This window comes from Aedes albopictus, chromosome 1 (genome assembly GCF_035046485.1).
Source record: "Aedes albopictus strain Foshan chromosome 1, AalbF5, whole genome shotgun sequence".
NCBI classification, from domain to species: Eukaryota; Metazoa; Arthropoda; class Insecta; order Diptera; family Culicidae; genus Aedes; species Aedes albopictus.
Genome location: NC_085136.1, coordinates 194,292,539 through 194,318,999, shown reverse-complemented (window position 1 = coordinate 194,318,999; position 26,461 = coordinate 194,292,539). Strand labels below are relative to the sequence as shown.

At 40.6% G+C, this 26,461-nt stretch overlaps 1 protein-coding gene across 1 annotated transcript in view; it reads left to right on the top strand.

The window, feature by feature from the left end:
• The first annotated feature begins 8,949 nt into the window (after positions 1 to 8,949).
• LOC109397269 (uncharacterized) overlaps positions 8,950 to 26,461 on the top strand; it is a 28,536-nt gene continuing 11,024 nt past the window's right edge. Inside the window, exons 1-3 of the mRNA XM_019669589.3 lie at positions 8,950 to 9,150; positions 23,560 to 24,052; positions 24,112 to 24,240. Coding sequence (XP_019525134.3) covers positions 23,822 to 24,052; positions 24,112 to 24,240 — 360 coding nt within the window. The 5' untranslated portion in view covers positions 8,950 to 9,150; positions 23,560 to 23,821. The remainder of the gene's footprint in view (positions 9,151 to 23,559; positions 24,053 to 24,111; positions 24,241 to 26,461) is intronic.

Genomic DNA, 26,461 nt, shown 5'->3' with positions numbered 1-26,461 from the left:
GATTTTGGTCAAATGGTGGCTCACTTAAACCGTTATAACTCGAAAGTTTCTCCTAAAACCACCTCATAACGAATTGTTGTGTGTATGAATGTCTAAGCTTTCAATTGATGCAACAATTTTGAAAGTCGGTGGTTGTCAACACGGTGAAAAAAAAAGTTTTGATGTAAAAATCCAAAATGGCGGCCAAAATCAATATGGCCGACCCAATTTTTTATAACAGTTAAAATTTGGTGTTAAAATTCGAAATTGGTTGATGTTAGAACACGATTCAGCATTTCCAGCCTAATTTTACCAAACACCGTATGTAACATATGTATACAAAAAAGAGATTTTCACATAAGGTGCTGAATTTCGTCAAGGACTACTTGTATCACTCACCTTTGGGTATGATTTGTGAAAAAATACCCGCATTTTTTACGTTTCTGAAATGCTCAATGTATGAGTTGCTATGGAAACAGCGAACTTCCTCTTCGGTTTTCTCCGTTCGTGGATTTTGTTAGATAAGGTGTTTGGTAAAGTTAGGCTTGTAGCTGTAAATAGTAGCTCTATCTTTCCTCTTTTCAACAACATTTCGTTTTGAGGTGGTTTTTGGAGAAACTTTCGAGTTATAACGGTTTAAATAAGCCACCATTGGGCCAAAATCGAGGGGTCTGCAAAAATTGTTGTGATTCTAACAAGTGTTGTAAAAATTCATCTCATTCATTTGAAAACTAACCAACAAATCTTTTCAGCCATTTTTCTTTCTAGTCATGTTCAAAACAATTTCATTCAATCAGAGCACTTATCAAATGAGAAGCGAATCCTTGTCATTTGAAAAAATTGTCACTCGAATGAGTAGCTGGGATCGAAACACGAAAAACTCTGCAAAATTCCGCCAGACTGAAAAAATATCGAATGTCGTGTCAAAGCCGGCTCAATTTTTATTGAATGTGGCCCATCATCGAACAACTATTGGACCTATATTGGGTTTGGTGGCCGAAATTAAAATAGGTGAATGATAAGTTAATGTCGGGTTTGACGTCATCAATGATGGTGAAAGCTTTAAACCTACAACGCCACAAATTTTGCTTCCTAGCTAGGGCTCAATTGAATGATGATGTGCCTTGACTGAGGCTGGAGCTGTTGTCTATTGAATGATCAGAGGCCAGCCAATTGATATTCCGAAAGTAAATGGAAAAATGAGTGGTTAGCTATCTCAATTTCAGCTTTAAATGTCGGTTGATGCTGACACTTTGCTGCACTGGTTCTAACTAACGGGGGTCCATCAATTTGAGTAACCAAATGCATTTCTCTCCCTTCTTTGCAAGGACTTTCAGAAAATCGCCACTAAAAAAAATTTTGAAGACAGTGTGTAAATAGTGGGCAAGAGTTACTCAACTACCTGCCAAAATGTAAAGACTACGATTGGAAACTTGGAACATGGAAATGCAAGTCACTAGGTTTCGCAGGATGTGACAGGATAATTTACGACAAACTACATCCCCGCAACTTCGACATCGTGGCGTTGCAGGAACTTTGTTGAACTAGACAGAAAGTGTGGAAAAGCGGGCATCGAGCGGCTAACTTCTATCAAAGCTGTGGCACCACCAATGAACTGGGAACAGCATTTATAGTGTTAGGCAAGATGCGACAACGTGTGATCGGGTGGCAGCCGATCAATGCAAGGATGTGCATGTTGAGAGTTAAGGGTCGTTTCTTCAACTACAGCATCATCAACGTCCACTGCCCACACGAAGGGAGACCTGGTGACGAGAAAGAAGCGTTCTACGCGCAGTTAGAGCAAACATACGATGGTTGCTCGCCGCGTGACGTGAAAATCGTTGTCGGCGACATGAACGCGCAGGTAGGAAGGGAGGAAATGTACAGACCGGTAATCGGGCGAAACAGCCTCCTCGCCGTATCGAATGATAACGGCCAGCGATGCGTAAACTTTGCAGCCTCCCGTGGTATGGTATTCCGAAGCACCTTCTTGCCCCGCAAAGATATCCACAAAGCCACCTGGAGATCACCCGACCATCAAACAGAAAACCAAATCGACCACGTTCTAATCGACGGTAAATTCTTCTCGGATATAACCAATGTCCGCACATACCGCAGTGCGAATATAGATTCGGATCACTACTTAGTCGCTGTATGCATGTGCTCAAAACTTTCGACAGTTACCACCACGCATCGAAGTCGAACGCCCCGGCTCAATATCGAGCAACTTCGTAACGTTGAGGTGGCTCGACTATGCGCAGCAGTTAGCAGTTGCCCTGCCAACGGAAGAGCAGCTTGGCGCAGCTACACTTGAAGATGGCTGCCCAAGCAGCCCCTGTAACATCATCCAGAATGTGGCTTTCTATGCTTTGGTCTAAATGAGTTGCACTAGAAGCACACGAAACATTCATCTTGTCAGTTGAGTTGCATTTATACTCCGAGATACGTAAAGTTGCGGCTTTGTTACATAGAAATCACAAATTACCACGTGTTTAACATCGATTCGTGGAGGCGGAGCTTACATATTGCTCACAAGTGATAATACAGTCAGCTTACATTAAGGCTCAAGCATCCGTCATCATTTTTCGGAAAATAAAAAGCAGTTTTCTCGCTGTAAATCAAAACATCGACCATGAAAATATATTCACTGCATACTATTCCTTATGTGGAGTACAGTGAATATTTTTTCATAGCAAAGACTTTTGTTTTGAACGAAAAAACTGCTTTCAAATGTTTGATGATGACGATGATTTCAATGACGAATTGTTCAACGTTAAATGTGTTATGTAACATGCATGAAACATCTAACTCTGGTTTGTTTGTTCAGTCTAGGTTCCAAATGCGTTACAGAAAACTTGATCGTCTTTTCATTTTGACAGTTCTCTAGCTTGTGATAAAGAAGGTGCAATAAAGTTACAAGTAACTTCGTAGCTTTTATGGTGCGATGAGTATCGATTCTCTCACAGAGCTCTTGGTGTAGTATGTAAGGTGAGTAGATTATACTCCTGGTGTCCATGGTTCGAGTCTGGACAAAATCTTTTTCCATTTCTTTTATCATTCCTCCTCGTTTATGTTGCATAAGAATTCATAATCTGCGCTTTTTGGGTTTCAAAGAAGAAGCAATTGTGTTCTATCGTCCGTAATACGGACAGTGAGTAAATTGCACTAAGGTTGCTGTTACTGGTTTAGCAACAAGTCGTGTTGCTTGGGTGGAGGGACATCCGATCCGCCATAGGTAGTAGTACCTCGGCTACAGCACTAGGCTTCGCGACTAAAAATCACAGAAACAACTGGTACGACGGCAAATGTGAATAGTTGAAAAACGAGAAGAATGCAGCTTGGGCGAGAATTCTGCAACACCGTACGAGAGCGAATGAGGCACGTTACAGACAGGCGCGGCACAGGCAGAACTCAGTCTTCCGGATGAAGAAGCTCCAGCAGGAAGAACGAGATCGCGAAGCGATGGAAGAGCTGTACCGCGCTAAGGACACACGAAAGTTCTACGAGAAGCTGAACCGCTCGCGCAGAGGCTTTGTGCGACAAGCTGACATGTGCCGAGATAACCACGGGAATATTCTCACGAGCGAGCGTGAGGTGGTCGAGAGGTGGCGGCAGCATTACGATGAGCACCTCAATGGCGACGTTGCAAGTACCGACACGGTGCCCCCACAGACCGTTATTATAAAATAAAAATGTCCATCAAAACTAAGTTCAGGGGTCGAATCCTGGTGCCATTCTGCACCTCTGGGCAAATTTTTAAAATAATCCCCAAGAGGAATCTCGAGAAATCTCGATTTGATGTTTTATACTAAGAAATTTCAAAGAAATCCATGTTCAATATCGCTTAAATACCTACACAAACTTTCCCTAAAGTGTTCAAAGTTGTTTCAAACCCGTATTTATTTAATATCGTTACTTCAATTATACATATTTACTACTCATCTAAATCAATTAACTGATTGAACTGACTTACCAAACATTTGGCAGTGTACAAAAATCAGAAAAAAGATGCAAAAAACGTTGCTTGTCATGTATGCTTTTGATTACCAACGTTAGGGTTAGAAAAACTGGAGTAGGTCTTTATAGGCAGTTTTCTTAAAATGAATAACGTTTTCAGTCACAATAGTCGAAGAAAAAAAATATTTTTTTTTCGATATTGCTTAGCATTTTGAACAGGGGCGTTCAGTGTTTAGTAATTGTATTGTTCCTTGCTGTATATGTATCGCTCCTATATGGGGCGAGTATGACACATAATCGATCCGATGACCGTAAGGACGTGGCCAGCGCCGTTATTGACTTTCAAATGTTGAACTCTCGAATTGTGCACATTGAGAATGGTTATCTAGTCCCAAGCCTTGCTTTCATTGGTTCTCTGTGCAACTCTAGTCAGTCACGGAGTAACAACTACGGTGTGTACGATTATCTTTGATTTGCTTTGCCTAGGGTTTCGAACATTTTTTTGAATGAAAAGTGCTACATATTCTTGCACATGAACACTAGAAAATTACTGAGAAATATGTGTTAAATAAAGATCTAATAGTACACCAATTTTGAAAGAACAGAAAACTACGACGTATATGTAATAACATGGGACACGATTTATAAGGGAAAATATAAAAAATGCATAAACTCTAGTTCTTGTATACTTTTTGAGTTTCATTTTGATCCCATATCAACTGTGCAAAATATCAGGTCGATCGGGAAAACTACTTTTTGCGCCCGTTATTCTTAGTTTTTCGGACGATTTTATGAGAAAATTTACTTCTTCAATGAAAAATCGCTTGGGGTCACCCCTTGGTCCCTAAAAATAATTTCTTTAGCAAACTTCACGATGAATTAGACCTCCGAAGACCGCAAAGCGATGCGAAGTTCATGGAAAAAAGTTATGAAGCCTTACCTGATCGATAAAACCGATTATTCCTTACATGTTAAACAGCGTTTCCATGCTCTTCGGTTTTCAGTCAATAACTTTTTCCACATATCTTAGATCCCTTTGTGGTCTACGGAGGGTTGGTTCCTCGTAATATAGTAAAAAAGTTGTAGAATTAGGGAAAATTTTAATGTATGACACTGGGATGTGTAATATGTTCATAAAGCAATATGGAAAATCGCTGTTTAATGCTTACGTTAAAACCGATGCATGGCTTGGAAAAAACATACTTAATTGAATTGGGTGAGTAGTAAATATGTATAATAAAAGTTGCGTTGGTAAAAATATACAGGTTTGAAACAACTTTGAATACTTTGGGGACTTTTTTTTGTAGGTATTTAAGCAATATTGTTGAATCTGAACATGGATTTCTATGAAATTTCTTAGTATAAAATATCAAATCGAGATTTCTCGAGATTCCTCCTAGGGATTATTTTAAAAATTTACCCAGAGGTGCAGAATGGCACCAGGATTCGACCCCTGAACTTAGTTTTGATGGACATTTTTATTTTATAATAACGGTCTGTGGGGGCACCGTGCCGAAGGTGGCGTGGTAACAGATCTAGGAGTATGTGCACAGGACGAAAGAGTTCCGGCCCCTGACCTCCAAGAGATTGAGAAGGAGGTTGGCCGGTTGAAAAACAACAAAGCCGCTGGAGCAGATCAACTAGCGAGCTTCTAAAATACGGTGGAGAAGCACTGGTGAGAGCACTACACTGGGTCATTACCAAGATTTGGGAGGAGGAAGTATTACCGGAGGAGTGAATGGAAGGTATCGTGTGTCCCATCTACAAAAAGGGCGACAAGTTGGATTGCGGGAACTACCGCGCGATCACACTACTGAGCGCTGCCTACAAGATACTCTCTCAAATTTTATGACGCCGTCTATCACCGATTGCAAGGGAGTTCGTGGGGCAATATCAGGTTGGATTTATGGGTGAACGCGCTACAACGGACCAGATGTTCGCCATCCGCCAGGTGTTTCAGAAATGCCGCGAATACAACGTGCTCACACATCACTTGTTCATCGATTTCAAATCGGCGTATGATACAATCGATCGAGAACAGCTATGGCAGATTATGCACGAATACGGATTCCCGGATAAACTAATACGATTGATCAAGGCGACGATGGATCGAGTGATGTGCGTAGTTCGAGTATCAGGGACACTCTCGAGTCCCTTCGAATCTCGCAGACGGTTACGACAAGGAGATGGTCTTTCGTGCTTGCTGTTCAACATTGCGTTAGAAGGTGTTATAATGAGAGAGGGGATAAACACGAGTGGGACGATTTTCACGAAATCCGTTTAACTGATGATATTGATATAATAGCTCGCAAATTTGAGACGATGGCGGAAACTTACATCCGACTAAAGAGTGAAGCCATGCGAATTGGATTAGTCATTAATGTGTCGAAGACAAAGAACATGATGGCAAAGGGCTCCAGGGAGGAATCACACTACTGAATCAGAAATCGAGGCGGTTGAAGAATTCGTGTGCTTGGCCTCACTGGTGACCGCCGACAACGACATCAGCAGAGAAACTCAGAGGCGCATTGTTGCAGGAAATCGTGCTTACTTTGGACTCTGCAGAACTCTAGGATCGAATAAAATTCGTCGTAACACGAAGTTAACTATCTACAAAACGCTGATTAGACCGGTATTCCTCTATGGGCACGAAGCATGAACTCTACGTGCAGAGGACTAACGCGCTCTCGGAGTTTTCGAACGGAAGGTGCTGCGTACCATCTACAGCGGAGTGCAGATGGAAAACGGGACTTGGAGAAGGCGAATGAACCACGAGCTGCATCAGCTGCTAAGAGAACCAACCATCGTCCATACCGCGAAAATCGGGAGGCTACGGTGGGCGGATCACGTCATCAGGATGTCGGATAGCAACCCGACTAAAATAGTTCTCGAGAGTCATCTTACCGGTACAAGAAGACGTGGTGCGCAGCGAGCTAGGTGGGTCGACCAAGTGGAGGACGATCTGCGGACCCTACGCAGAGTGCGGAACTGGAGACAAACAGCCATGGATCTAGTGGAATGGAGGCAGCTACTATGTACAGCAGAGGCCACCCCGGCCTTAGCCTGATCGGTAAGGTAAGGTTAGGCCAAAATGTATTTCCGAAAAGTTGTGAACTGCCATAATAGATACATACAGGGGATAGACAAAATGATCGGGACAGGCAAAATTTTCCCTTCTCAAAAAATATTCAAATAGCTGTAACTTTTTGAAAAGTGCATCAAATATTCTCAGTGATCTTTTTTACTGTAAGCGGATCAACTTGTTGTGTATCAGTGGACAAAATTTGAAAAAGATCGGGCTATTCTGCACGAAACTATAAAGATTCTAGGAAAAGGTATATTTATCCGATAGCCAACTTTAAGCTGTTATATCTCCGGATTCAATGAACCGAATTCAATGCAATTTTGACCATTTACGACTTATATAATGAGCTCTGAAAAACGTTTGACTTAACTTGAAATTATTCACAGGAGAAAAAGTTATAGCGATTTCATTTATTTTATGATTTTTTAGTAAATTGGTCTATTTTTAATATGCATCTCATTACTTTTTCAATGAATTGCCGGCTATGTTGTTACTTCCTTTCAAAACATTTATATTCAAGACAATTAGAGGGAATATAAATGAACTATAATTAGCATCTTGAATTTTGCAACGATGATGAAATTTAAGAAAATTTAATGTTTTATTAAAAAAAATAATCAAATCGTTATAATTTTCTTCCGTGTTAAGAATTTTAAGTTAAGTCAAAAGTTTTTCAAAGCTCATTAGGCGGTTACAAATATTTATTTCACTTTTTGTCCCACCACTCTTTGACGGGTCGAGGGGGGGGGGGGGGAGGGGATAAAAATAATAAAGCATTTAATATGAAAAATATTTAAAACTCATCGGGTTTGTTAAAGAATTTTCATCAAAGCCCGATATTTTGATAAATATTTTTTTCTTTCATATCGTGACGAACCTGCACAATTGTGTTGTTGAGCGGTAGCAGTTTTGCATGTTTTGTCATCTCAGACTTTGTTTTATGTGATGTAAACTGTTTCAATAATTCAGACATTACTTATACTTGTATGTGTGCAAACAAATTTTCGTTTATGTTTCATGTGAAATTTACCACAACAAGGAATTTTGCTGAAAAAAAACCGCAAAACATGACAAAGTTTTATCTGTCGCACATTTTTTATTTCCGATTTATCTAGATAGTCAAAACTAGAAATTGAAAGATAAAGAGTAGTTCTTTCAAATTAGGAAAAATAATTGTTGTTACGTTGGAAAATCTCGGAGTTCTGGAGAGCCAAAGTTGAGCAATTGAGCGTGGAGATTTCACTTTTTGCGCTCTGTACCGAAAGGGATGTGGGGCTGATATGCTGTACAGACTTTGGCCAGATACCCATTCTTCCAAGAGTAGCTATAAGAAATGGCTCCTAAATAAAAAAATAATGAATAACATATAAACATCAACTAGTCCGTTAGCTCAAACATTCAGTTTTGTAAAACTAGACTTAATGCAGACGAAAACTAGTTTCTATTATGTTTATCAAAGAAAAGGAATTGCATACTGCAAAATAAAACAAGCTGTCTATTACATGAATAAGGGCTAACAATTGTTACAAAGAAGGAAACAAAATAGCAACAACATACCTTCAATCGAATTGACGCAAAGGCGCTTACCACCCACGTATGTAACTATAAAACCAAGCTTGCGTGATTGATTCCAACAATAGCAACTACAATTCACATGTTCGTTATATTTTTTGACAAACTTATATTTTGTTATGAAGTTCGCAATTTGTTCAAACCTCAAACATATGATATGGCGGTCATTTATCTTCAATTATTAGTTTTAAGAGAATTTGAAACCCTTACGCTTCGAATTGATTTCGTAAGGTACAACATCCTTGCAGTTGTCGCATTTGTAACGACTGGACCCAACACCGCACCTCTGCTGTGCTGCAAAGCTGTAAGCCACAGCCAGCCCAGCGCGAACGGCAGCACTCCACAAGCCATAAATTTCTGGTTTCAGTTCTGTTCGAAACTTTAAGCCGGTTAGACGTGTGTAGTAAACTCGGCGGGTCTAGCGTGTGCCGAGCGCCGACGGCTTCGACTCGATCCGCGCGCGCATGCTTTGCATTCCGTGACACCGTTAAGAGCACATGGCGACACCGCAGTAGAATCGAGTGTGTTGCGGTTGAACGCGAGAGAAAAAGTACCAGGTTGTGTAACGATTTCGCTCTTTTCGTACCAGGGCATGGTCACTACTGATCAGCATCGCCGCAACGTCATATGGGCTTGAGAGTAAACAAAACAAAAAGAAATTGAGGCAAAGCCGAGGTCCGTGGTCGGTGGACGGACACTGTTGTAGCTGTTGGGACTCAACCGATGAGCAGTTTTTTGTGTGACAACTGTGTTGAAACCGTTTAGTAATCAAGCAATCGACGCTCGTGGTCGGTCAAAAATGCCGGTGATCGAGTTGAAGGTTTCGGTGCACTTATATATAATTGTCCCAAGAAGATTACGGAAGCTGCAGTTCTTTATTTGGTCAGATAAATCCAGGCCAAAGAATGAATGAAGAAGAAATATTAAATTAAGTTGTTTAAGATATTGAAGCTTTTGTGGAAAAGGGACATTCTAAACAATGTGAACTTTAGAAACAGTGTTTTTCCAAGCTAATTTTTATTAAGTTACTTACTTTCATCAATGAGCATTAAGGCGAAACTGGTTCCTTTTCTTCATTTATGGTTTTCGATTTTTTATAAAATAACGAAGCAATATTTTCAAAATCGGTTTACGAACACATGTACAGTATAGAACAAGGTAGGGTATGTGTTCCATCATCAATCTCACGCTCCCATTTACATCCCATTCGAAAACAAGCGATTAAGGCACCGATTGATTCCGATCTTTTTGTTTTCATGGGTGCTCACTTCTAACAAAAAATACAAAAATAAGAAACAAAACAAACAGCGCTTCAATCCTTTGTTTTTCGTAGGATGAAAATGGGATTGATTGATTGATTTGTCTTTATTAGAGATGAAAATGGGAGCCGCATGCTTAACAAGGGAACCAATACCCTATCTACTATTTTTTTCTGGTGGAGAATGTTTTTAGTTTTTACAGAAATCATGTTTAAATAAAAAAAAATAAGGAAATGCTTCCAGTTTCACCTTAATGGGCTAACTTTGATTTCCATCATGAGTTGTTCATTCGTAATTTTCAAACGAAAAATTTAAAAGGGATTCGGTTTAAAGTTGTGTCAAATATAATAAAATTACCCATGTCTCCCTTTTTTCAACAAACATATGGGATTTGTATGAGATTTGTATGAATCAACGACATGAACTCAGTTGAGACTAGTGAACATTCGTGTATGAAATGGTTTGGTTTAAGTTATGTTGAGTGTTTAATATTATGTTATCCCCGCTTTCTTTTTCAGCTTAATCTTATTTATAATTTCAGTAAGGCCGTACGGCAAATATTTATTTCACTTTTTGTCCTACCACTCTTTGGCTGGTGGAGAGGGACGATAAAACTAATAAAGCTATTATTCTGAAAAATATTAAAAACACATTGGATTCGTTAAAGACTTTTAGTTTGATAAATAATTGTTATCTGCCTTTCCAAAATATGAAATCCAGCCAATTATTTTTAAAGGGGGATTAAAGCAAAAACTCAAATTGAAATTTGTAAAGTAATGTGGGACAACAGTTTGTACCCCACAGTCTTTATCAGATAACTATTATAAAAAAAGAAATAGTTTTTCCTGGTTCCAGGCCCCCTTAACGGGGGCAAAAGTTCGCATTGTGCGGGGCAAAAGTTCACGTGTTGTGAAAGATACTTTATTGGTGTGAAGTTCATTTATTTTATATTAATTTATGTGCATCCTTTCATTCTAGTCCAGAGATGGAAACACTCTCATCGTGAATCAACTCGCGATTGAAAACCCAACAAATATATTCGGGCTTCTGTTGTTGCGTTTGTGTCTGCTCAGCTACATTCCTCACTGTTTTCCATCACTGTTCTAGTCACAAAATGTATTTCTTTCTATTCATGACATTACATACCTACTGGAAGCTGGTCTGGTTCTCAGCTTGTGTGTGATTTCACAAACTAAGCTATGAAAGACCCCTAAAAAGTAGATAAACATAATACTCCCAAAAACTTTTTAAAGGATAACACGAGTGTGGTGAAAAAAATGCATCAAAATGTTTTTTCATCCATTTTTTTAAATAGGCGTACATAATGATTGCCTTATAATCGATCTCCTTCAAAAACTAGTTCAAACCATCTGTCGGAATGATTTGGAGGATGTATACTACACATATCATACACATGTAGTAGATTCTATACGATATCGTCATTGCTTTAAATATTCTGTAATTATATTGATGTTCTAGATTCAGAAAAAAGTGCGAACTTTTGTCCCACTGTCGAGGCTTTAACAATGTTTTTTTCCTATTAGAAGCACTGGAAGTTTTTTGGTTTTTCGAGTGCACCTCTCGACGGACGGACGATTCTCTGACATCAATAGGTTATGTAATTCTTCTTCTTTCAGTCGTTACAAATTCTTATTCCAAAAGGTCAAAAACTTACATCAAAACAGCTCAAAACACATTTTATTGCATAACTCTGCTACCGCATAACGAAATCATTCCAATTTTGTTTTAACTGACCTGATAAAGTTTTGAACCTATAGAAGTTTGCCTCGGCTCTTAGCTCGTGCGCAGAGAACCACTTTTGTTCCGCGTTACTCTACGTGTTTTCGTCCGGATACGTTAGGAATTGTACGTCTGGTGGTTCAGTTCTACTGCCGATTGGACGCATACAGGGTGAGCGATTCGTATCGATCGGGTATTTGACAAAATGTTGTACACGATAACTCCCAACATGAAACCTTACCGAAAGGGTAAATCCTTCGCCACTTGGGTTAGGCGATTGGAAATACATTTCCGGGTTTTATGGCACAAATTTCCCAAATGGAGGAGAACGTGCCTCTAGAGCCGACCTACTGATGCTGATTTAGTACAGAAACCTGCAGTGACGCCTGCTGATTTAGTACAGAAACCTGCAGCGACGCCGCGCTCACGCTGTGTACTACATGCGCGCATTTTTCATGGTGCGTGTACTCAGTACACGACGCGACCACTCCCGGGTTAAGGAGAAGTTGGACAAAACCGAGTCGGTTTTGATCCAGCGGTACAATTTTGTGATGAACATTCAAAAACCGAATCGGCTAGTGATTTTATCTTTTCACTTAAACTTTTGGCTGAACATTGCGAGTTTGGAGAGCAGAAAAATCGCCTTGTGCTGGACCGCATCCTTGTTGGTCTTAGTTATACTAATTTGAAGCATCGCAGTCTTACGTAGGATAGCGCCAAATTGACCTTAGCTCAGACTGAGTAAATAATCACTACCTGGGAAATGACCGCTACCGACACAAAAGCTCTGACAAATAAGGAGGAAGTTGGTTTGGTAGCATCGCTCAATAGCAGATACCCATTAGCTAATCGGAGGGTGAGGAGCTGTTACCCAGAAGATAAAGGAGTTATCTCAAGGATTTCGTCATTCAGTGAAGAGCCGGCTTGGTGTTCGACTCGCGTTACGCCCGAAAGAAGATCGTCAACATCGAATTCATTTTCCATCCCTGCGCTCGAATTATCGGGATTCGTCTGCTGGTCCGTCCCACCTGCAATACAAAACGGACGACAAGAGGTGACCAGTTGATCAGCGAATTTGCGATTTCTGCGGTCGTAGAGGGCACGTGCGAAGGAAATGCTTCCAATTGAAGAACGACAAGAAGACGACTATCAACCACGTCGAAAAGCCGCAGCCATGAACCAATATAACCAGCTTTGCTAACCGACTGAGCAGATTGAGGACTTTGGATCAGAATTCAGACGACAGAGATTCAGATCATGGGTGGAAACGAGGCAACGACAACCACGCATCCAACGTAGATCAAAGTAGTTAAGGATGGACAGAAAGCGTCGAACCAACCAGGACCATCGATGCGGGTGGTCAAGGCTGGTCGGTCGATGCTGATTGTTACGGAACCCGTGATGCCAACCACTGATACTGAACCTGATGTCGGGCGAATGCCAGATCGGAACGAGAATGAAGCAAGATCAAATCCAAATCGAATTGATGATTTGTCAGATAAAGTGTTAGATAGAAGAAACAAGAAGCGTAAAATTTCCTTCTAAACAGGTAGTATTTGATGGGCTGCCAAGACGATTGAAGCGAACCATAAAAGCTAGGCTAGATAACGAGTACGATTATCATTGAGTTATTGTTTATCAAAAAACTTTAAGAGGAAGAATTGATGTATCATGATTTCGAATGTTGTTAAGTGAATTATCTGTCTATAAAAACGACAATAATAAACGAAATTATGAAGAATTTCTCTATTCGCCTATTGATTTAGCAGCTGTGAGAATACCCAAGTGAAACTTGGGCCTTACATTCGCTAAGGCACTTTGCTATCTCCGCAAGTTCCACATCGGTGACCTTCTCCTCATCGCCAGCTCCAGTGCCCGGCTGTCCTACGAAAGGAGGTCAAGGACTAGGATCATGATGCGGAAAAGCCCCTCGATGATCTCCTCTTACATTTCTGGAGATAGCTCTGTAGGAATTATTACACCTCTCGTCTCGGTTATCACGATTCTGTAGGCATTACCCCACGGATTTGCATTGGCACTCTGACGGAGACCCTCGAAGCAGGTCATTTAGCTTGCCCATATCTCAGTTTTCAGCACGGCGTTTACAGCAGCGAACAGCACCCGTTGTTCGTTTCGTTCTTCCTCAGATCGTGCTCTCTGCATCCGCTGCCTAGCCTCTATGCAGGCGCGGCGCAGATCCGAAATCGCTCGAGTCCACCAGTAAGCCGGTGGTCTCCCATTTCTAGGGTGGACTCGCCTCGGAATGGTCGCGTCAAACGAACGCGAGAGCACTGCTAGCAGCTCGTCGCCGTCTAAACCAGGAAGGTTTCGCTTAGGCCTGAGCACCTCCTAAATTCCTCTTCGTCGAAGTATGATGTCTTTTGTCGGCGAGGGCTTGGCCCTGGCTCAGTCGCCTCTTCCTCGACCCGCTGCCTGCTGCTGTTGCATTCGATATTCTAGCGATCTGTCAGGTGATCGCTGTTAGTGTGGCTATCGTCTACCCTCAAGTTCGATCTATTTGTTAGGCCAGGACTACAAAGAGTAACGTCAATAATCGACTCCGTACCGTTCCGACTAAAGGTACTCTTGGTACCGACATTAGCCAGGTTGGCATCGAGTATGGCCAATGTCTCTAGCAGGATCTGACCCGGCTGATTCGTGAAACGGCTTCCCCATTCCACGGCCCAGGCATTGAACTTACTTACCTTACCGATCAGGCAAAGGCCGGGGTGGCCTCCGCTGTATATAGTAGCCGTCTCCATTCCACTCGGTCCATGGCTGCTTGTCTCCAGTTCCGCACTCTGCGTAGGGTTCGCAGATCGTCCTCCAATTGGTCGACCCACCTAGCTCGCTGCGCTCCACGTCTTCTTGTACCGGTCGGATGACTCTCGAGAACCATTTAAGTCGGGTTGCTATCCGACATCCTGATGACGTGACCCGCCCACCGTAGCCTCCAGATTTTCGCGGTATGGACGATGGTTGGTTCTCTCAGCAGCTGATGCAGCTCGTGGTTCATTCGCCTTCTCCAAGTCCCGTCTTCCATCTGCACTCCGCCGTAGATGGTACGCAACACCTTCCGTTCGAAAACTCCAAGGGCGCATTGGTCCTCTGCACGTAGGGTCCATGTTTCGTGCCCATAGAGGACGACCGGTCTAATCAGCGTTTTGTAGATAGTTAACTTCGTGTTACGGCGAACTTTATTCGATCGTAGAGTTCTGCGGAGTTCAAAGTAAGCACGACTTCCTGCCACAATGCGCCTCTGAGTTTCTCTGCTGGTGTCGTTGTCGGCGGTCACAGTACACGAATTCTTCAGCCGCCTCGATTTCATCACCGACGATATAAATTCGGGGTGGCGGGCGCGGTGATTCCTCCCTGGAGCCCTTTGCCATCATGTACTTTATCTTCGACACATTAATGACTAATCCGATTCGCCTGACTTCACTCTTAAGTCGGATGTACGTTTCCGCCATCATCTCAAATTTACGAGCAATAATATCAATATCATCAGCGAAACCAACCAGCTGAACGGACTTCGTGAAAATCGTATCACTGGTGTTAATCCCCGCTCTCCTTATTACACCCTCTAACGCAATGTTGAACAACAAGCACGAAAGACCTTGCCGTAACACTCTGCGAGATTTGAAGGGACTCGAGAGTGTCCCTGATACTCGAACTACGCAAATCACTCGATCCTTCGTCGCCTTGATCAATCGTATCAGTTTATCCGGGAATCCGTATTCGTGCATAATCTGCCATAGCTGTTCTCGATCGATTGTATCATATGTCGATTTGAAATCGATGAACAAGTGATGTGTGGACACGTTGTATTCGTGGCATTTCTGCAACACCTGCCGGATGGCGAACATCTGATCCGTTGTAGCGCGTTCACCCATAAATCCAGTCTGGTATTGCCCCACGAACTCTTTTGCAATTGGTGGTAGACGGCGGCATAAAATTTGAGAGACTATCTTGTAGGCAGCGCTCAGTAGTGTGATCGTGCGGTCGTTCCCGCAATACAATTTGTCGACCTTTTTGTAGATGGGACTCAGGATACCTTTCATGCATTCCTCCGGTAATACTTCCTCCTCCCAAATATTGGTAATGATCCAGTGTAGTGCTCTCACCAGTGCTTCTACCCAGGCATTGGAATCACCCGCAATTACCATCGGCCTTCGCTCTATCAGCATGGTCGTCATACAGTCCAGCATATGCGTAAACCACCGCGTAGACGCACAATAGCTATAGAAGAAGGCTCCGTTTACTTTGGCGACCACGAAGCTCTCATAGATAGTAGACAGACACCAACTCCTGGACGGGGTATTTACCCGTCATCCATATCGGCGCTAGTTTTCTGGACCCATTCGAGACCCAACTGCCGTTGCCGGTGGGTACTCGGTTTTGGATCGCTATGATGGCGATATCCGTCCCCCACTCAGAAACTGCCCAACAAAGCAATTGCTGAGCTGCATGACAGTGGTTCAGGTTCTGCTGCATTACTTGCACTGCGATAGATCTGATCTGGTAAAAACTGCAGTAGGATCCACGTGAATAAGGGCTGGGACACCACGAAGTCAATGGGGATCAGATGCATGCTGATTGTCAGAGACAGTTACTTCGTGAGGACTGACAGTAGCGTGTTGTCTAAGATTGTGTTATATGTTATCTGACAAAATGTCCACCTGTTCATGCGATTGATGTTGTTTCTCAAAGTAGGAAAACTAGAGCGCTGGTACTGCCTTCGAGTGGTACATATTTCGCAATCGAATCAAGTCTTTCGTGACTCTATCAATACTCAGGATGTTGCTTACTTGCTGAGCTGCCAGGACATTGTGTTCTCGAGTCTGGGAGACGTCCGCCTATTCAATCGATGTTCCGCTGGAAGAGGTGCCAGTCGACTATCGAGATCGAGTCGATTAATCGAGGAGTCATAATGGGTTTTGTTTAAATTGAACAATCGTTCTAATTGGCCACGATGATGGTGTTTTCAGGTGAATATATAACGAAGCCACCCCTTGAATTTTCAAGGGCACAAATCTGAAGAACCAAATAATGGATCGTGCTGAAAAGTTTATTGATTGGTCACCACCAGCGGGTGGTTAGTTCAAATAGATTCAGATGCTTTAGCTTAAGAATTCAATGCTTATGTGTACATTTCAATATAAGGAACTAAGAAATTTATATGGTTTATGTATGTTCTGGTAAACAGACGTCGGATGTAACCGATCGTCGCCTACTCAACGCAAAGATGTCAACTAGGGGAACTGCGGCCATAACGCCCATAGGGGGCAAGTTGCGCCACCCTTGTTTTAGGCAAACCACGTTATTTTCAGTACTTTTTTCAATTGCAATCGCTAAAATAAGAATAAAAATGCTTCTTTAATTTGAGTTTTCATATTTTTACTAAAAACAATGTACAAAAACTTCGAAAAAAGATTTTGGTTACTTCTGATGTAATTTTAGCCTGTCAAATGTATGCACTTTTTTACATCATTTAAAAGATTTTTTTCTCGCTATCCACACAAACTGTTTTGCACACTCCCATTATTTGTGTACCAAGCGGAAAAAGTATAGAATTTGACCCTTACAACTTTTTTACAAGGGTCCAAACTGCTGAGGCATGTGTGGGGTAAAATGCCCACCCCTAGTTATTTACATTAAAATAGCCATTTAGATCCAAATTCTGGCACAAATTATGTAGAACACAAGTTGCAACCAAGCAACAGCACGTTTTTACTATAAATAAGTTCACTAAACACACAGCCATGCGTCATTTTGTAGCAATTATTGATAAAACAGCTCATTATGACGTTTATATGGAATTGACCCATAATTACAGGTGATCCATAATTATGTAATGACTGTTTACCATTCACGAACAATAACAGTTGACAATAAACCAGGCGCGCAAGTATATGTACACAATAGAGTGGGTCAACGTTGTATGGGAAAATCCAGATTTGATCACATCAGTCCGGAACAAAGCTTTTTCGATGCTTTTTATGGTCTGCAACAACTGTGCAAAATTTGGACGCGATTGGTTTTGTCCCCGCATTCCGCATTGCATTTGAAATTTGTATGGGATTTAGTATGGGAAAACATACTTTTTTGCATTTTTCCCGTGGGAGGCTCAGATTTGTCTACAACTATATAACCAACGATGTTAAAGTATAGCCCAGGGGATGCTGATAAACTTTGCCAAAAAGAGTAAGGTAATAGAGTAACTCTGAAAAAAGTTATTAATGTTCAAAGTTTGATATCTCCGCGCAACTGCTAAAAAGCATTTTTTCTGCCAACACTGCTGGTGCTTCGAAGGATCAATTCATCCTTGCTTTTTATTCTGACGTTTCAAGGGGACTCACCTTCATTCCATCAACAAACAGCAAACAAAACTAATGGTTTTCAATCGATTTGAATTCTTTAATTATTTTATCTGATCACACAATTTTTATTATTTTTTTAGGGTCTGTCCTTGAGGAATGGTTTCGGGAGATTTTCGATCACAGGGAAAATTATGGAAGTTTATGAGAGTTTTCATGTGAAATACACTTACATTAAAACATATTGTGCCTGTTTAACTATATACGACTACCAATGCTAGTACAGGTCAGATGTGATTATCGATAGACCGATCCTGCCCTCTGTTTTTGAAGCGCACCAGCCTTATTGCGTAGAAAAAGCGAGCCTGCGACAAGTTGCTTGAGGAGCTGTGACAACCGAGTTTGAGAAGCGCAGGACTAATTTATGTTGTGGAAGCTTGCTAGTAGGTTGTTAGCCTCTCTGGCCAAATGTACGACTCGAGCTGTAAAAATCTTCAGATGTTATAACGTGGAAAAAAGTAGATTGCAATACAATTAAATTTTGTTTTATAATTTAATATTTTTCATATGATCTACGGTGGGTGAAATATGAGAAAGGCAAATCATTACAATAAAAAAATCGTACATTTTGTAATTTTTGCGATTGCTTTCTTCAGGATAGTTTATTTGTATCCCCTGGTATAGCTAACAAACAAATTTGAAAGGAGGAGGCGTCATAGCCCCTTCTTGAGCTTTCTGTACTCTCAAATTAATTTGGAATTGGAGTCCAACAATGTCAGCAAAATTAAGGCAAGGATTGAAAATGTGCTTATGCCATTTTTTGTTATGAAATTCGTGATTGAACTCTAATATATGTGGAGTCTGTCATGTCATAGTTGGTTCCTTCAAATATGTTAGACTCAAACTGTTGAACTTATTGCCCTTCATTCTTAAGTTATAGTTCATGCTATCAAATGCAAAACTCTTTTAAAATGACTAGAACAAATCATTCCATGGAACCTCTCCGAACATTTAATAAGGCCCGTTCATAAACAACATATTCTTAGGGAACGTCCATTGATAACGTTACACTATGAAGGGGGAGGAGCGTTCAAGCAAGGTGTGACGACCCATACAAAAATTTAAGAGGTACAATACAAAAGGTGTGGCACAGGGGGAGGGGTGGAAGAGTGTTGAAAATGGGCAAATTTTGCGTGACATAATTTATGGGCTATCCTACGCCAAAGTCTACGGTCCACACGAACTAAAAAAAAATGTATGAACAAAAGTATACCAGGATGGATGGCGTGTCTTAAATGGACAAAAATACGTCTACGTAGCTCATAGGCTTATGCGTTTTCCTCTGTCTCAAATGACTCAAAACGTTGTTTTATTGTTCTTGGTTTGTAAATGGAAAAAATGCGTCGCAAGCCTGGCTTTAGCAATATCCGCCAACTGTTTTCTTCTTTGAGTAAATCCGGAAAACCCCCGGGAGTTTTCCATGTGATCAAAAAGTTCCACAATGCCTTGCATAATAACTGGTCGGAGATGCCACAACTTAAATTCAAGTGAGTTATTCGTAAAGAAGTCATCGTTTGAAATAAGCACCGGAACCATTCCCCAAAAGCAGACCCTAAAATGATAAGAATTGTGTGATTAAAAAAACATACTTGAAGAATGAAAAGAAAAAAAAAACAACGCAAAACCATTAGTGTTGTTGCTGATTGTTGATGAAATGGGAGTTAAAGTTCCATGAAACGTCAAAATATAAAGCAAGGATGAATTGATCCTTCGAAGCACCAGCAGTGATGGCAGAAAAAATGGTTTTCAGCAGTTGCGCGGAGATACCAAACTTTGAACATTAATAACTTTTTTCAGAGTCACTCTATTACCTTACTCTTTTTGGCAAAGTTTATCAGCATCCCCTGGGCTATACTTTAACATCGTTGGTTACATAGTTCCAGACAAATTTGAGCCTCTCACGAGAAAAATGCAAAAAAGTATGTTTCCCCATACTAAATCCCATACAAATTTCAAACGCAATGCGGAAAGCGGGGACACAACCAATCGCGTCCAAATTTTGCACAGTTGTTGCAGACCATAAAAGGCATCGAAAAAGCTTTGTTCCAAAAACACGACCCTGTTGACCCAGTCTAGTACACAATTTGGCATCCTGGCGATAGCTGTAGCTAGTGGCGCGTTTTACCCCGCATTAAAACTAAAATTCTGAAAATCAAACTTTTTTCAAATTTGAATTTTTTAGTAGTAAAACATAAAACTGGTTTGTGGTTTTCTTCCATTTGGAAGGAAACATGTTGATGCTTCATGTAAGTGCCAAAAATGTGTGTATTATGAAGTGTTTCGTGATTAAAATTGGACTCTTTCTTAACGTGGGCGTCTTACCCACAGTTCCCCTACTCTTCCTTCTTCTTATTAATTCTCATTCCTCTCTGTCATCTATCAGTTTATCGACAGTATACAGATCTGTCATCGCATTGCCGGCTGTGCTGGCAGCAACAGGCGTAGTGGGACTTTTGAACAGTTTCGGGTTTCTTTTCAAAATATTGTTATTCGGTTCAGTTATGTTCATATTCTGTATAAAAAGATTTTGACTATGATAGCAGTTATTAGTGTGAAATGTTCTCAATTTCCACGATTGTCTCGGAAATAATCTCTTGTCAATATGCAAAGGTAAGGTGATACTGGTGGATACGGTAAGAAATATGCATTTGACACATTCTACCATGACGTTACTACGTTTTGATGCCTCTTCTGTCAGATTTTCCACTATAACTCGTAAATTCAAGCATAAACCCTCAAATATTTTCGCATATTCGGATTCCTAGTAAAATTTCCAATAAGTTTATTACGAGTTATAGTGGAAAAACTGACAGAAAAGGCGTTAAAACGTTGTAACGTCACGGTAGAATGTGTCATATCCTTCTTTATCCTGTGCTCTCACGATCATCCTGTTTTAAGTATAAACGATATTAGCACCGATTATTATCATTCTAACCCTTAATATCATGGGAGCTTCTATCAAATTCTGAAATAGGATTAAAAAGAAATATCACCTAAACCTTTTTTATGTAGGTTGAAAAAGGGAGCACTAAATTGCTTAACCCGTAAGCTACGGGGCTTACCACAAAATTTCAAACCGCTGCCAAAGACGCAAACATCAATTCTTTCAATGAAATTTTGAGATTCACTTCACTATTAGTTGTAGTTTCAATTATGTTGGGAGCTTCAAAAATTGGAGCCACGAAGACAGTTTTATTCCGGTTGACGTCTGGGTCAGGAGGGGTAGAAATTGCATAGCCTTCCTTTTAGCAAGGTCGCATTAGTTGAAATTCAAATTAATTTATCTGAAAAGTTGTTAGTTCTATGAATCATTGTATATTACGTCAGGCCTGGGGGTTAAGAAGTCTATAGGTGGTGTAGAACTGTTTCCAGGCCTCCAAAATATTTTCAATTTTGAGGCTAATTTCTACGCGCTTGTAAAAGATTTTGAGGTACGCAAGAAGTAGATTTTTTGTCCTAAGCTAGGTCTTAAGCATATTGAATTAAACTTTAAGTAAAACTTGATGGGAACATACTGATTTCGTTAGAAAAATCATGTTTCTCGCGAAAGTAACATGATTTTACAAGAAATTGCCTACTTTTAGGCGTTTAATGTTTTACAAAAGTTACCGCATTTATCGCCTTAAAGTAGGCAATTTCTTGTTAAATCGTCTTACTTTCGTGGAAAACAGGATTTTTCTAACAAAAACAGTGTGTTACCATCAAGTTTTACTTATAGTTAAATTCAATATGCTTAAGACCTAGCTTAGGACAGATAAATCTACTTCTTGCGTGCCTTAAAATCTTTTACAACTGCATAGAAATTAGCCTCAAAATTGAAAATATTTTGGAGGACTGGAAACAGTTCTACACCACCTATATACTTCTTAACCCCCAGGCCTGACGTAGTATACAATAATACATAGAACTAACAACTTTTCAGATGAATTCATTTGAATTCCAACTAATGCGACCTTGCTTAAAGGAAGGTTATGCAATTTTTACCCCTCCTGACCCAGACGTCCACCGGAATAAAACTGTCCTCGTGGCTCCAATTTTTGAAGCTCCCAGCATAATTGAAACTACAACTAATAGTGAAGTGAACCTCAAAATTTCATTGAAAAATATTGATGCTTGTGTCTTTGGCAGCGGTTTGAAATTTTGTTGTAAATGAGCTTAAATGAGGAATGTTAACCAACTTATAATTGATTTTAAGGGATCAAACGATGTTCGCTTTGCTTGGACAACTGAAACTTCGCACTTCGGAAGGAGTGCCACGACTCTCAAATGTATTCTAAATTTGCTCGGATCTTAAGATATGACTTTTATCTAACGGATGAAACCTAGGGGTTACTGGCTTTAGTTGCTCACCCGTTCTGTCTGGTCTAATTTCATATTGTGTAAACATACCAGAACCAGCTAATGGATAATGAATCCCATTTAGAACCTACTAACTTAAAACGTACAAATTGCGCTAACAATTATCTAACATGTCATTAAAGCGGCTCTTTTGCGCTCTTCCCATAACTATGAATCAAACGGCAGAAAGGTCCAACTGTTGTAGGCACAGGCTCTGGCACATGCAACACTCAACAATAACGCTCATTTGCAAAAAAGCTAAAAGCACAGAGCATAGGTATCATACGAGCCATCTACGAAATGGATATTTATGGGTCCGTTTTTCTGCCAGTTTCGTTTTCAAATGTTTTTTGGTGAGGCATTCCGCGCGCCGGCCGTAACAACAATTATGCAACCTAGTAAGGGTTAAATTCCTGCTATTTATCATCCGCACATTTGTTCAAACAGTACTGCGGCCAGCCCGATTTTAATTCCCTACCGCTCGCGCGAGTCCGCTCACAATGGCAACTGTTATGAAGTCTTTCGGAGGCGTTGTTGGCGGCGGCGGCCGAGACGTCCTTGGTTGCGGTGCATTATGACTTATTGTTGCTCGTATCTCTTCCCTTTTGAACGAGCGGACTTTTCTCGCTGAGATGCATGGACGATCACGCGCGAGCCAACACGCGACCCGCGCAACTGCATCTGAGCCCCCCTACTAGTTTTCAGATAAAGATTTGTGTATGTGCGAAAAAGTCCAGCTAACAAAGAAGCTTGCGTTCAGGTTCGTTGACATGGTTAGCACGCACCCGCGCTGAATTACGGTCGTGTGGGGAAACTCAAATTGTGAATGACACATGGCTGTGACCTAGTCGGAAAGTTCACGTTTTCTGCGATTCGATGCAATTCGCGTTCTTCACGGGAGACGTGATGGAAATTGCAAGTGGCGTTGAATGTTAGGGTAATCAAAAAAGTGTAAAACATGCAATTTTTTAACTAACGATTAATCCATATTAATACAAAGGAATATAAGAAGTCACATATGCAAAATTGCATTACATTTTTTATGTATTGCAAAATTAAAAGTTTACAAATCCGTTACTATTATGTTGTCCGTAAGTGAAAATAATCATCGATAATGTTTACAAGGGTTCATGGCCTTAGAAATTGTACCAAAAAGCACAGAAATCTGTTTTTTTCTTCTAGTCATCATCTAATAGCCAGCTCTCGAAAGTTGAATAATGACTCGTCATATCCATTGTTTGTACCATTCCAGCGAAATTCCACAACCGTCACAAAACGCAGATAATTGCCATAGTTAGCCTGGGAAATATTTGTGATTTTCCATGGTTGATGGCGTCATATGATGGTTACCCTTAACCTAGTGCGAGGTTGAAGAAAGCACAGCAATGAGAATGAAAGCATGAAAACAAAAGGAAGAAAAGCTCTGTGGGAAATAGTGTGAAGATACAAATAGTTCCAGCTCATATACCACATACACCAAAGGTCGTTATCTGCACTGCGACCTAGGCGGCCCGATGGCAGAAGTGAAAGTAATTGAAGCATCAGATAAACCAAAGGAGGTTAATGAACAGACGCAAAATGCCGATTATTTTCTGCGAAACATTTTCATTCCCGCGGATGCCGGTGGAAACCTCGGAATGCACCTCAGCCGAACGCCATGGGATCCCTATCCCTGGGTCAGCGGCGTTCTGACGGGCTCATGTGCAGAGCAAGCAGGAGTTAAAGTTGGCGATTGTGTGCTTGAGGTAGGTACTTTGGATAATTGATTCATTGATGTCATTTTATATCACCATTTGTCTCCCAGGCCAATGACGAAGATTTGCTAGGGCTGAAAATTGTCGACATCGCCAAGCGTGTTACGAACTGCAAACAGAATGCGAACCCTCGCCCAGGTGTTAGCTTGATGCTGTGGAACTCCGGCTTCGAGAAGAATGTAAGTTTGAATATGTATCACTTCGCTGTTGCTAATGGACTTCCTACTGAATTTGATTACACCATATTTAGCGCGTGGTAAATAGCGTTCAGATGGCAGCTTCAACACCTATTCGATTGCTCGAGCCATCTGGACTTATTTTACAATCGCTTTAGAGCGAAACAATTATATTTCATTAGTATGCGCCAAACAGGTCACATTACGGTTATTCTAACCAAATTCATATTAAACAATTTACAGATAGATCAATTCGCATGACTGAAACTAGTTAGTGATAGCAACAGATTGGAACGACTACATATGGACATCCGGCTTTAGGACATTTGGTCGAATGACATTTGGTCGAAAGTACATTTGGTCGAACGGACATTTGGTCGAATGGACATTTGGTCGAAACCCATTTTTTGGAAGAAGAAGCATATGACATTTAGTCGAAGGGACAATTCGTCGAATGGACATTTGGTCGAAGGCACTAACTGATGAAGAGTTTTGAATGGAAAATAATTTTATAGATTTCGGTATAATTATTTATATGTTACTAAACTTATTCGGTTGAAAGTACGTGTGGTCGAATGGACGCTAAGTCCTATAGCAATTTGATCGTGTTTAATTATATCAAACATAAAAAAGCAAACATTGTAGTGCAGTGTAGGTTTCGGCTCTTCTTTCCAGTTTCACCATTTCATTGCGTTTTTGTGTATAACATACTGGCTTTTCCATCAACTATTTTTCCTTCTTTTCAACATACGCTGTTCTTTCAAGTGTATTATTTGTGCTGAGAGTGAAGAGTGGACATTATGGTTGTGATTTTTTCATCTATGATTTTTCCTTCTTTTGAACATAGGCTATTCTTCCAAAATTCGTATTTGTACCATGTTTGAATGTTATGGCTTCTGTCATTTTATCATGAATTTTTCCTTCTTTGAAACATAGGCTATTCTTTCACGTTTATTTATTTCATTGCGTCTTCCTGTACCAACTACTGAATGTTTCAGAAGCAATTTCTCCTTTTAAATACAAGCTGTTCTTCCGTTTGATATTTGGATGTTATAGCTGCAGACTTTTTCATCGGATATTTTTCCTTCTTTTAAGGACAGATTGGTTAGGATCCAAAACTCGCGACTTCGAGCGTACACATCTCTTCGTAAACAAAACCAGTGCACCTGATCTTCTTGTTTCAAGCTTATTATAAGTGAGCGAAAACAGCATTATAAAATGCACTATTGTTTGAAGCTTGCTTCTTGAGAATTGTGCGTTTGAAGTTCTGATGCACTGTTGAAGTGGGATTTCAAGACGTTTGTCCTTAAACATAGGCTATTCTTTGACGCAGTGTTGCATATGAACTGAACGCGAGCCAAAATGGTTATTTATGCAACAAGTTGCAAAATGATGATTTTTTTCAGCACGAGTCGTACATTTATTCAACGAGGCTTGCTTGTTCAATAACATATAAATAATTATGATACCGAAATCCATAATATTATTTTCCACTCTCATCTCTTTTCATCAGTTAGTGCCTTTCGACCAAATGTCCATTCGACGAATCGTCCATTCGACTAAATGTCATATGCTTCTTTTTCCAAAAAAAAATGGCTTTCGACCAAATGTCCATTCGACCAAATGTCCGTTCGACCAAATGTACTTTCGACCAAATGTCATTCGACCAAACGTCATTCGACTAAATGTCTTTCGACCAAATGTCATAGATTCGTTTCTTTGTTTCTGGAGTTGGTTTAGGCATATGAACTGCAAGTTAGAATAAAAGTACTTTATTAATTTTACTAAACTCAGTAGGTTTCGAATATTATTGTATAAATTACAATAGAAACTTTCGAAGAGCATGTACTCCTTGTTCTCATGACAGTATGTTTTACCACGGAGCATGTGCTCTTTGAATGCCCCTTCATGGAGCTAAGGTCGAGTATGCAGGAGATATGCGGTAGAGATATTACTTACTCCGGACAACATTATTGATAGGATGTGTACGGGGCGGAAAAGCGTGATTCCGTTACTTCCATGGTCTCCCGAATCGTACTAGAACTACATGGAAAATGGCGGGCCGACCAACAGGAAGTTGAGCTGCCATTCTGAACACTTCAGGGCGAGCCTTGATGGTCGCCATAATGGTTCTCTTGTTGGAATACTGTCTGGATTCGTTGCCTTGAGCGGCTTTGCAAGTGTGATCCCAAGTAACAATTTAAGTTTAATTCGGCACTAAAAG